This window comes from Panthera pardus, unplaced genomic scaffold (assembly GCF_024362965.1).
Source record: "Panthera pardus isolate Hobbes unplaced genomic scaffold, ASM2436296v1 HiC_scaffold_12, whole genome shotgun sequence".
In the NCBI taxonomy this organism is placed as follows: Eukaryota; Metazoa; Chordata; class Mammalia; order Carnivora; family Felidae; genus Panthera; species Panthera pardus.
The window spans coordinates 108,717,175-108,730,003 of record NW_026526677.1 but is presented as its reverse complement, the minus strand read 5'-3'; the positions used below and the strand labels follow the sequence as shown (position 1 = coordinate 108,730,003).

At 40.6% G+C, this 12,829-nt stretch overlaps 1 protein-coding gene across 1 annotated transcript in view; it reads left to right on the top strand.

The window, feature by feature from the left end:
• ELMOD1 (ELMO domain containing 1) overlaps positions 1–10,878 on the top strand; it is a 66,135-nt gene extending 55,257 nt beyond the window's left edge. The window contains exons 9-11 of the mRNA XM_019469299.2: positions 627–677; positions 1,800–1,933; positions 9,466–10,878. Of these exons, the coding sequence (XP_019324844.1) occupies positions 627–677; positions 1,800–1,933; positions 9,466–9,638 (358 nt within the window). The 3' untranslated portion in view covers positions 9,639–10,878. The remainder of the gene's footprint in view (positions 1–626; positions 678–1,799; positions 1,934–9,465) is intronic.
• The last annotated feature ends 1,951 nt before the right edge of the window (positions 10,879–12,829 follow it).

The window sequence follows — 12,829 nt, the reverse complement described above, 5'->3', positions numbered from 1 at the left end:
GGCCCTCTCTACAGTCTTAGTCGGAAGCCCAGATTATAACACGGATTACAGTGGAACTGCTACAGGTTAGCTGCCTTAGTTTAGCCAGAGGCCTTGCCATAGCACTTGTCAGAGTTTGTAAAGCCTACATATCCTTCCCTCCCCCTCCCTGCCTTCCTTTCCTTCACTAGCTCACTACTTCTTTAATCAATAAACATTTATTTGGCATCTACTGTGAGCCAGACATCACAAATAAGACTGACTAGGATAAATGCCATGAAATAAAACCAAAGGAGATGCAGTGGGGAATCGTGAGAGAGCAAGGGAGCATCAGAAGACACACATCCCAGGCAAAGGTTCATGGAGAAAGTATCGCTTGATAATTAACGATCCCGTAAAAAAGTGGCCTTAAGGACTCTCTCTCACTGCTGCACTAAAGGGAATAGGGGATAAGTAGCAGGGCTTTAAATAATCCCATTTCTGAGATCTACATAAATTATATTGTGGATTTTTAATTGATAACATTTAAATTGGTTAGTGTTTGATAACTGAGTTACAGACATCTAGTCAACAGTTTTAGTATGAGCATTCCAAGAGAACAAGGACCAAGTAGAGATTAAAGCTTATTTCTTTACTCATTTATTCAGCAAATTCAGCAAAGCGGAATGGGAGAAGAAAAGGATGGACAAAGCAATTGGGTGAGTGTGGGATTTCATTCATATATAGAGGTTGTCAGTTGAAACTAGAACCGGAACAAAAATGTCCTAAGAACACCGTAAAGGATGAGAAAGATGACGAATGTCCTGACGGAAATATATAACCCAGGTGAACTTTTAAAAGGATGTGTTTATATGTGTTTCGATCTATTTGTATGGTTCTATGGTACTATTTTTGCCTTTGGCCAAGTGACAACATTTAAAATGTTAAACTATATGCACATGATTTTCAGAAACCATCATTTAGAATTGCACTTGGTAGTTTTAAGGATTTTTATCAAGTATCAATTTATTGGATTATATAAATTTACTTTAGAAGTCTTTTTTTAAATTCCCCTTTGCATTCAAAAATATTGTTGAATGGAGAACTCCCTTGTTTAATGTGATGGATTTGTGTTACTCTGAGACTTAAGTACTCAGTTCCATTTAATTTTTGATAGGCATGTAGAAACGGAACTAGGAAATATACCCTGAGTGCTAAGATACTTATTTAAATTCTCCCCCATCTTAAAAGTAATATATAACTCATTATGGAAAATCTAGAAAATATAGGCAAGTAAACAAAAAAAAAAAATCACCTCAATCTTATTACTCTAAGATACCATAGTAATATCTGGTGGCATTTCATTCTCCCCTGTTTTTTGTGCATATCTGTGCGTATATAATAAAACCTGGCTTGTTTTATACATAATGCTTCCCACTTAAGTAGTCTTTAGAAATACAGTAGTTATTGGCTGTAATATATCATAAGAGATTACCACAACTCATTTCACCAATCACCTTTTTTAGAATATGTGAATAGCTTCCACGTCTTTGCCATTATAAGTAATGCTATAATGAGTACCCTTGGGTATAAAGCTCTTAGTTTCAGATTTTTTTCTCTTATATATTTAGAAATAAAATTACCAAATCAAAGCATATGGATTCTCAATTCCCTTGGTTACATTACTGGTATTTTGATAAGTTATGAAATTCAGGGTAAAGATAGGATAGAGAGGGAAGGCCAACCTTCCACTCTGATATCTTATAAGTCATTTAAAAATTAGGTTATATTTTTCAATGCTTATGTGACACACAGTTGGTTTTGTGGTTTACGCTTTACAGGTACTCATTTGCAATTGTGGGCATCAATATAACTGACCTGGCGTATAATCTACTGGTGAGCGGAGCGCTAAAAACTCACTTCTACAACATTGCCCCAGAAGCTCCAACACTGTCTCATTTCCAGCAAACATTTTGTAAGTGTCCTACTGCTTAAACAGCAATATAGTTTCTATGGAACACTCTACGCAAGGGGCAAAGCGGAGAGATCTTTGCAATTTGGCTGCTTTGGGGTCTTTGAAGTTCCCCTTTGGTTTTGGTTTTGTTGTCGTCTTCTTCTTAAAATGCAACAGTAATATTTGCAGGCATCGTGGATTTTTCTCTTTCCCAGCTCTTGCTTAATATTCAGGGTATCAGCTTCTGGTCTGGGTGTCTCCCTCCCTCTGATCCAGCATGGCACAGCACTTAAGAGCCTGGGTTCTGAAGACAGCCTGAGTCGACTCCTGGGTCTATGCTTACCAGACTCTCTAAGCCTTAGTTATGGCATCTGTAAGATGAGTCCTTTCCTTATAGAGTTGCCATGAAGATAAAGTGAGATCATGGATACAAAGTTTTCATTAGCCAGTTCCACACTTGGTGCTCAGGCAGCACGAGAAAGAGGGAGTGCTGGTTTCGTGGCTGATACTGAGAGTTGGCAGCGTTGCCACTGGTAGTACTCTTCCCGCTTTCCCTACTACTGCCACAGACGGAAGATGTGTAGCCCCCCCGGATTAGATGCTGCAGAGGTAAGTATGAATGAGGGGTATCCTCTGGAGTTGCAGTTATAGTGAGGTTTCAGAAGATAAAGACCAAGATGATATGACAGAGCCCTGGAACATTTTTCTGCATTCTTAGAGACACAATCCTAAAATCTGAATGGCATCACGATCCTTGAGGGCCAGACACAGACTGGTTTGGAGGAACATGGAAAGATGTTCTAAATCATCAAGCGACTCAGGCAGTTTAAAGGAGAAATGTCATCTAAACCATTTACACCACGCTTGCTGCACTGAGGGCCTTGTACCCAGGATTTCTTAGCAAAAAAAAAAAAAATTCTAAGTTTTGCCTCTATTTTATATTTCTTTCAGCTCTTCTTTTCTGCTAATTTGCTAAGCAGTTCTGCCGCTCTAAGTATGGTTAAGACACAGATGCTCATCTCAAATCCACCGCAGGGGCATGCTGGTCCCCATTTCATTTTTACAATGTGACAGAATTAACAGCAATTTATTTTCTCTAAACTCCTAAATTAATAGTGATTCTATTATCTAGCATTTTGTCTTTTTAAATATCTGCTTAATCAGGACTTCTGGCTGATGATGGCATACTTAATGCATTTATTATGCTCCCTTTTAAAACTTCACTGAAGTTGGGGTGCCTCGGTGGCTCAGTCGGTTAAGCATCCGACTTCTGCTCAGGTCATGATCTCACAGTCCGTGATTTCGAGCCCTGCGTCGGGCTCCGTGCTGACAGCTCGGAGCCTGGAGCCTGCTTCAGATTCTGTGTCTCCCTCTCTCTGACCCTCCCCAGTTCATGCTCTATCCTTCTCTGTCTCAAAAATAAATAAACATTAAAAATTTTTTTTTTAACTTCACTGAAGTTAATGTAGAAGGATTTTTTCCAAGAAAGCATGAACCCACAAGGACAGGAAAAATCAAGAAGTAAGCAATAAAAACCTCATTTTAGAAACTGGAAAACAGATTAAGTGATAACTGATTTAGTAGTCCTGAGAAAATAAATCCCAAACAGGTAGTGTGGAAAGGTAAGAAGCAACCTGATTTACTCCACAGGACCTCCCAGGAGGTTCAGGAAGCCTATCACAGGAATGAAGTGAAGAGAATTTTCAAAGACAAAGGTGAAGGAAAAGCTCCAGGTGATATCTGTGCAGCAGGATGAGAATATTAAATCCAGACTTTAACAGGTCAGAACGCTCTGACAGCAACTCTTTGAAGAATATAAAACTGATGGGGTGTCTAACCTTGTTTGAACACACTGCAAAGATACTGGCCTGGTTTAGAGTGAAGTTGGTGAAAACTAAGCAAATAAACAGAGAGGGCAGTTGGTAATACTGCACAAAGGAAATTGTTAGGAAACACGTGATAATGTGGTTGGAATTGGGTGAAAGAGAGTGAAATCTTCATCTTCTTCTAAGGGAAGTCCAAAAAATTCACGCAATGGAAATCACATTGTATACAGTCATGGAAGTCGATGATCAAAATAATCAGCAAAAAAGATGAAATGTTCCTTTAGGGAAGCAGTCAGTAAGACAGGAAGTGCTGCTGGGTTTTGTTTAGTTTTTATAACAAGACTTGTTAAACTGTATGACTCTAAACTATATGCACGGATAACTTAGATAAAAATTAAGAGCAAATTTAAAAATACATATACTTTATGACTGGTTAATAGTGGAAAATGGCAGCCCCTCAAATATATGATTATAGCTCCTACTCTGACAACTAGGTGATTATATTCAGTCTGACCATTTCTGGCAGATACTGAAGTTTTACTACAGATTGGGTTCTGTGCATCTAAAAAAAATTAATTAAAACATAGTGGGAAGGATTTTGTGATTGGGAAGTAAAGATACTGTTTTTAAGAAGTGAAAAGGCTCAGGGTGCCTGGGTGGCTCAGATGGTTAAGTATCTGATTTCAGCTCAGGTCATGATCTCACAGCTTCTGAGTTGGAGCCCCATGTCAGGCTCTGTGCCTGACAGCTCAGAGCCTGGAACCTATTTCTGATTCTGTGTCTCCCTCTCTCTCTGCCCCTCCCAGGCTTGTGCTCTCTTTCTCTCTCTCAAAACTAAACATTAAAATTTTTTTTTTTTAATTGAAAAGACTTGTGGCTGACACAGCTCACTCAGTCTGGGAGTCAAGGAAAACTTGCCAAAACAGAATGACTTTTAGTTTTAGGCATTCTGAGGGTGAGTTTCTGTTGGGAAATCCTCACAGAGCTGAACAGTGGGCACTCCAACGTAAGGCCCTGGAACTCTGAGGAATTACAAGTCCAGATTTGGGATTCATCAGCATTGAGAAGAAAATCAGAGCCACACAGTGGGGGCGCTCTGGCAGGAGAAAATCAAAATGAGAATCATAGGAATTGGCATTTAAGGATAGGCATTTTGTTGTTTGTATGCACTACTGTATCCTCAGCAAAGAGCCTGGGAGAGTAGGTGCTCAGTAGATATTGGTTGGTTGGTTGGTTGGTTGGTTGGTTGGTTGGTTGGTTGGCTGGTTGGCTGGTTGGTTGGTTGGTTGGTTGGATGGATGGTTGGATAGATGGATGGATGGATAGATGGATGGATGGATGGATGGATGGACAGACGGACGGATGAATGGATGGTTGGATGGATGGATGGTTGGATGGATGGATGGATGGATGGATGGATGGATGGATGGATGGATGGTTGGATGGTTGGATGGATGGATGGTTGGTTAGATGGATGGATGGTTGGTTAGATGGATGGATGGATGGATGGATGGATGGATGGATGGATGGATGGTTGAATGGATGGGTGGAGAGGAAGCTAAAATAAAGGATAATGTCTTTTGTAGAAGAAAGGAAGCTTAGCTCCACACTGAACATGGAGCCTGCTTAAGATTCTCTCTTTCTCTGTCTCTTTCTCTTTCCACCCCTTCCCTCTGCCCCCTCTGCAGCTCTCTTTCTCTCAGGCACACACTTTCTCTCTCTTTCTCTTAAAAAAAAGAAAGAAAAGAAAAGAAAAAAAGAAAAGGAAAGGAAATCTAGTTTCTCATGAAAAATTTAGCTTTTGGCCTTAACTGATAAGTTTTCAAGAGAACCTTAGCCAGGGTAAGTGGCATGCAGTAGGGTTACTCATTTCCCAAGGCCCTCACAAGTTTTTCAGAAAGCACACAATCCCCCTGTGAACTGGGGTATACGCAGAGGGACTCACACCTCTTCAGAGGAAGCACCCTGTGCCCTGAATTCATTGTCCCTCCATCGGACAAGAGCAGTTCTGCACGTTTCCTCTGTAATATTCTTGCAATTACTTGTGTCCTTGCTTATGTGTATGCTGTCTGCTAACTGAATGCAGCGAAGCAAAACCAAGATACATTCAAGCAACAACAAATACACTGCAGGCTTGGGCTGGGAAGCCAAATTAGTATTCTAAACAGGTATTTCATCTACGTGAAAAATGTAAGAGAATAATAGCTCTATCATTCTGACTTTATAGTAGTATTCAGCGAATACTGCACTACAAGGCAGTATGCTACAAAAACTGCATTCAGTCTAAAGCTTCCCTGAAATGAAGCAAGGTGAGGTGTCATGAGCACAAGGAAAAGTACAGTGACCAGAAAAGGAAAAAGAATGATCTTTCCTTTGACCTTCAGAAGCGACTATTCTGTAAGAGTAAGAACCAGAGGAAGAGGGTACACTGGAAGAGGCAGCAGGTACAGTGGTAGAGAGTCAGCCAACTTCAGGTTCTGTCTTCCAGCTTCCAGCTGTATTGTGGGATTGTACATCATTTAAATGCCTTTTCTAAGCCCAATGTTCTCATCCGTAAAATGAAGCTATATCTGCACTGCCTACTCCACAAAGCTGTTGTTAAGAATTAAGAAACTATAAGCAATAGTCTGGCCTCTGTTTCCTCCCTCTGCTTTCCACACCATTTTGTTAGCTTTCTCAGCTAATAAATCATCACTGGCAATTGTCTACCTGGGTGTCTCTTCCAAGAGGTAGAGAATTGGGGAACACAGGAACTCTACCTTTTTCTTGTATCTGTTGCATATGTGTTACCTGGCAGACGAGCCAACTGGCCAACTGACTGAATGGATATAGGAACACTCTGTTCATGTAAAAACGAGTTGAGTTTTACAATTATCATGTGTACCCTGGAAGCCAAGCCACCATTTCTGCATTTTGATTCAAATCATGTTATACAGTTACTATTCTCCTGATGGGACAGTTTCACTTTTGTAGCTTCTTAAGAGGAAGGATCCTGAGAGTGGGGTCAGATTGTTAACCACCCACCTCTAGTCTTATCCTTGCCTGTCTTTAAAACCTTTCAAAATGTCTTTCTGTAACTGCATTTAAGGTAGAAAAATGGGGAAACCAAATGGGTCTGCATTCTTCTAACACTCTGAGCTACACAAGATCACCTTAGAGTCAGCTGCCATCATACCAGCACATTGTAGAGAAGAGTGAATATTTTCATGTGTCTGATGAGAAAGTAAATTCTTCATTAGAAGATGATTTTCCCAGTGCCTGTTCATTGTTGTTGATAAGGATAAAGACCGTATAACTCATGAGATACTGATAAGATGCTTTTAGCTGATTATGTATAATTTTAATTCGAAGTATTAGAAGTCTGACTCTACAAAACAACTCAGGCACATTTACTTGAGCTCAGAGGCTAAGTCAGGAAGATTATGTATATTATATAGCACAGGAGGAAGAAATTATAAATTATCGTAAGATTTCACATAGAACCACAAAAAAATATAACATTTAGAAAAAAGCCAAAGGAACTTAAAAAAATGGCATCTTCTAGAACAATGGATCTGAAACTTTAGTGACCTGAGAGTCATCTTACTCAACTGCGGTTGAATCTGAGAGGTCTGAATTTTTAAAAAGTACCTCATAACATTCTCAGGATACTTCAGGAAGTCACTGAAATGGACACATGATTGAATTCTTTTGGTTGAATAAGATATTGAGATTAGAGGAAACAACTTCCTCTTGATGTGCATGAAAACAACCAGAATAATAAACAGACTCCTGATCATGGCCTGTGAGAAATGGTGAGGAGAAATAGGGATGCTTAGCCTAGAAAAGAGAGAAGTTCAGGGCATAAAAGACACTTCAAATATTTGAGTTGGAGAAAGATTGAATTTGTTCCAAGAAATACAGGGTAACAGATTTTGGCCCAGTGTAAGGAAAATCCCTTTAAAAACCAGGTTCTTCATCCATGGGACAGGCTAATGTCAGCATTGTCACCAGAAGAGCTCAAGGCCGGACGCTGCCTCGGGGAATCCAAGCAGCAGATAGAGCAGGATGGATAGGACCGCTCCTGGGATTGCTGATCTGGGGTTTCCCAGATGTGATCAGGTTTCCTTAACAGTGGCAGTGGGCCCTGGGCTGTGTGACCCAGAGGCCTTTGAGTCAGCACTGATGTGTGTCCCCATGGAGAGATGTGAAAAACAGTCACATCAGTTATGTGTGGAGGGCCCGATATAAATCTAATCTAAAAGAAATGCAATGGTCAATCCCCACAAAAAGCAAACCAAATTTTCTCCCTCCTTACTACCTTTCTTCCTGTAGTTGTAGAGAGACTATATACTTAAGATGTATAAGCATATTTAACAGCATAATGAATGAGAAACCAGGGAAGTTTGTGCAAGTGGACCAATATCTGGAAGTGTGTGTTGGGGGTGGAAGGAAGGTCACTTCTAATTTTGTATTACAGCAAGATAGGGTAAAGATTTTTAAAAATCTGTTTGTGGACCAGTGTTCAAGGTTTTCTCGTAAGTAGCTAGTTAATAAATAGAAAAACAAATGGCTTTAATTTTTACTTTTTACTATTAGGACTTAACATGTTTGTTCCAAAATTCTCTTCCCATACCCCCCATCATCTCTCTGCTCACTCCTTCCCCAGTGGAAAGAGCTAGGATTCTAACCAGGTTTCTGGCTCTGGAATCCTTGCTCCTTCTAATGCTAATACCGAGAAAAGCTTCTGTAATGTTTTGTTTTGTTTTGTTTTTTAAGTACGATTATTTTCTTAAGTACTTTTTTCCTAATATATAACAAGACACTTGAACTTCTTATAGGTTTACTACATACAAGTATCTTTTATTGTCTTTTTAAAAAGCTATTCACATGTCAGTTCTAAATGGGGGCGGGGGGGGGGAGGGGAGGGAGGCAGTGCACAGTGGGGAAATAGCACAATGAATAGATTCAATACTTAACGTTTATTCCGAAAACGTTCCCAATCCATATTATTCATAGATAACATTTTTGAGACACAGAAGTATTTGAAGAGGACATTATGCTTCAGAGCAAGAAGGTCTTAGTAACAATTTCATGTAGTTTAATGACTGTTCTGTGTTGTTCAGAGTTGATTTACAATTTTTATTGTCTCGTAATAGACTGTCAGAACACATTTGTTTGATTTGTCAGAGTAATTTAAAGCTCTTCTCAAATCAAGTAACAAGAGAAAAAAGGCTGAGTGGAGTAATTCTGAAAAATCAGGCATTATGTTAATTTAATCAGGAGGGGCAGGATGAAGTGGTCACTGTCAGCCCCTCAGGTTCTGCTCCAGACGTGGTGCACATTCCAGAGACGGCAGAACTGTCTGTCTCCCTCCTTGAGTACAGGGACAATAATCCCAGGACCAGCCGCAAAAATCTTGCAGACTGGTAGTTTCTACTGCACGAATTTTATTTTATTTTTTATATATATAATTTATTGTCAAATTGGCTTACCTACAACACCCAGTGCTCATCCCAATAAGCGCCCTCCTCAATGCCGGTCACCCATTTGCCCTCTCCTCACCCACGGGTTCTAAAGAACAATCCAAAACAGGATATCTGCTGCATTTCGACCTCTTCTTTGAGCCCCAGGGTTGCCGTCAATTGACCAATGATCGGACATCTCTTTCAGCATTCAGTGACTCTGAATGTGATTAAGGACTTTTTTCTTTCCCCTGCAATCTTATCACTGTCTTCTCTGTAACAGGCTACTTGATGCACGAGTTTCACAAGTTTTGGATTGAAGAGGACCCCACGGACATCATGGAATTCAATCGTGTGCGGGAGAAATTTCGCAAGAGGATCATAAAACAGCTGCGGAACCCAGACATGGCATTGTGCCCACACTTCGCTGCCTCAGAAGGTTTGATCAACATGTAGTCGCGCATACTGGTTTTAACGGATACCCCCGGAGCACTGCCTCATTGTCGTGTTAGTTCCCTGCTTAGGTCCCAGCTCATACACTGAGTGCACACAGTGATTGTATGCATGCCTTCTGGTACGGTACTTTCATCTCTGGGTCACAACTACCAGATCCCCAGATATCACCGCTTCTGGAGCATCTGCCATCCAGTGACTGTTCATGTTGTGGCATTATGCAGTGTTACATTCGCCTTGACACCCGAGTATGGAGAGAGTTTTCTATTTTTTTAGATTGTTTTCCTCCCCCTCATAATTCAGCATCGAAGAACTGTACTTCTCTAGCTGTCTTTTGTATGTGAGAGATCTAGCGGACTCTTGTTCTGTGAGAGCCTTTTAATTTATTGATACGTCTCATGACTACCGCTGCTAGCTCTTCGGGCCGGGTTCACGCTTGGACCTCATTCCACTGAAGTATATGACTTGCAAATAATACAGACAGACACATGATAAACCAAACCATTCCTGCAAACGTAGCTGCGCTTCGTGACGATGTAACGAGGCTTACGAGAAGCAGATTTAGGTAGGTGCTGTTTTTGTCCAAAGTACCGCAGAATTATACTGTAACTTATCCCCAGTTGCGATTATATCCTAGTCATATGGATATCAAATTATTTTATTCCCCTGATTTTACTGGCTTGGATGCCTAAATATGTTTATGATGCTTGGAGCCTCAGAGAAGAAGTATGCACGCTTCAAAAGCTGCAGAAGATTTTTCACTGCCTGCCTCTCGCTGAACTCAGTTACACCCTGGCACTCTTCTGATCCAAGCATCTGTGCTTGGGGAACTGAGTGCTGACTGGTTTATTTTTAATGTCAAGAGGTTATATGAAAAAAACAATTTGCAAGAAAATGTGTTGCAAGAGAGGGACCTAAGGTGTGTCCTTCTGTCGTATTTCTTGAAAATAATGACCTTGTCTTGTATCAGTGAAAAAAGTAAATGGCTTGGAGGGGGGGAAAAAATCACATCATTCCAAAACTGCTAAAAATCATTTGAAAGACCATGATTTCGTTTGGAATTATGATTGTAGTCTGTTGAATAGTATTTACCATGGCATTTCATACCCATGGTATTTTATACCTTCTGACTATCGATTTTAGTATGATTAGACGTTTGTGTAATCACTTGCTTACTTAAATGAATTTTGAGTACTGCCTAACTGTCAGTTATATGAATAAATTACATGTCATTCTACTGTAATGTGTAGTGGATTTCATTTTAATATTTTTGTGCTCCCACAGCCTCTGAATATGCAAAGATGTGAGTGGGTAGAATGTCAAAGACGGACAACCTAGAGCTGAATATAAATCATGCCATCATTCCGAGTAACCAGGTGTAAATTACCATGTGTCATATCTGAGAGACTTCTTTTACTTAACATTGAGGCCTGATGGTGCTTTAATGAAAGAATAGGATCCAGCTTTTTCTTTGTAACCTCCTTATAAAGCCTGGATTGTCTATGGGAAGACAACTGATAAAGGAAACATTAAGCTACCTTTGTTTCCTTGTCCATTCTAGCTCCTCTGGGATTCTGCTATACGTCCTCTTTCAGCTGGGTACCAGGTGGCATCATTCGCCCGGCCTCTATTACAGCCCTGTGCCCTTCTACACAGTGCAGAAGGAAAGGACCTGATTAACGCATGACATGTATCTTGAGGAACGACAGAGTGAGAATGTGTGAACCTGGTAAATGGCCTGTCTTGGGAGCCCCGAATTTCTACCGCAGCTGCGGCTGCTGTGTGTGAAGGCTACGTTGTCTCTTTCTATCCACTGTGGCCCTGTGTCACTGATGCGGCTTGATAGTATGTGGCATTTACACTACCTCACTGTCTCTTCTGCTCAGGTAGAGACAGCTGATGGTAACAAAGCTGAAAGTTTTCTCTCCCAGCTCCTTGCACGATTTCGCTCGGTCATATCTTAACATGGCTGCAGAATTTTAGGATGGGCTGTCGGCTCCTGCTAGTTCTGAGTATTATTACTAGTTCTGAGTATTATCAGACTTCTTGTTCACACCTGCTTGTGAAAGATGCGTTCTGCCCAGTAACATGAAGGGAAGCGAGAAAAAGAAGAGAAGGGTTTCAGAAGCTTAAAAAAATGTGTGATGTGTATGTGTTTTCCCCTTGAGCATTCTTAGCTTGTGTATACTTATTCCACTGAACAAGGGTTGACCACTTAGAATGTAAATCATGTAGCAAGCCTCTTCCAAGTTTTCCAAAACATTGCTTGCTATGATAAAAACACATTCTAGTTTTCACTACAGAAAGAAAACCCTTTGAAGCACCGTTTTTGAAAATTATGACTTCAACTGGACTTTCCTTATCACAATTCTTGTTATTGTACTGAAAAAATATGTTTTTGCCTGATAATCCACCATGTTTTCTACTTGAAAACTTAAATATATACCCATCCCAAAATACAGGATGCCCTTACAATATATCTTCTAAGCTCAAGATACTTTTGAGAAAAAAAAGAGGATGCTGTGAATAATTTCTCCAGGACAACAGGGTAAACTGACAGTCTGAGGAAATGGAGATGTTAGGTGGCTGAGAGAGACCAAGAGACAGACTTAAGTAGGGACTGTCCACCCACGACTCAGACAAATGCAACCTGATTTCTTCAAATTCTAACCTCTGGGAGAAGTACATCGCAGGGACATGGACACTGTGATATCTAGGATACTAGCAACACCTTAAAGACCCATCAGAGGGGCACCTGGGTGGCTCAGTCGATGAAGTGTCCAACTTCAGCTCAGGTCATGATCTCACAGTCTGTGAGTTCGAGCCCTATGTTGGGCTCTGTGCTGACAGCTCAGAGCCTGGAGCCTGCTTTGGAGTCTGTCTCTCTCTCTCTGCTTCTCCCCTGCTCATGCTCTCTCCCTGTCTCTCAAAAACAAATAAACATTAAAAAAAAAAAAAAAAAGACCCATCAGAGGCATGAGGTTTATCTGAGAAGGTCAGGTGAATAGGCTGGGCTTATGGGAAGTCAACAGTAGGAGAAACAAAAACCCAGTAATCAGACTCCATGGCCACAGATAATCTTGATCTGTAAACAGATGGGACAGATCCAAACTGAAGAAATATCAGAAGAGGATGAGAGTTGGTGAAGTGTGGCAATCAGGGATGGGAAACAGAAGAAAAAGGGAACGGGAAAA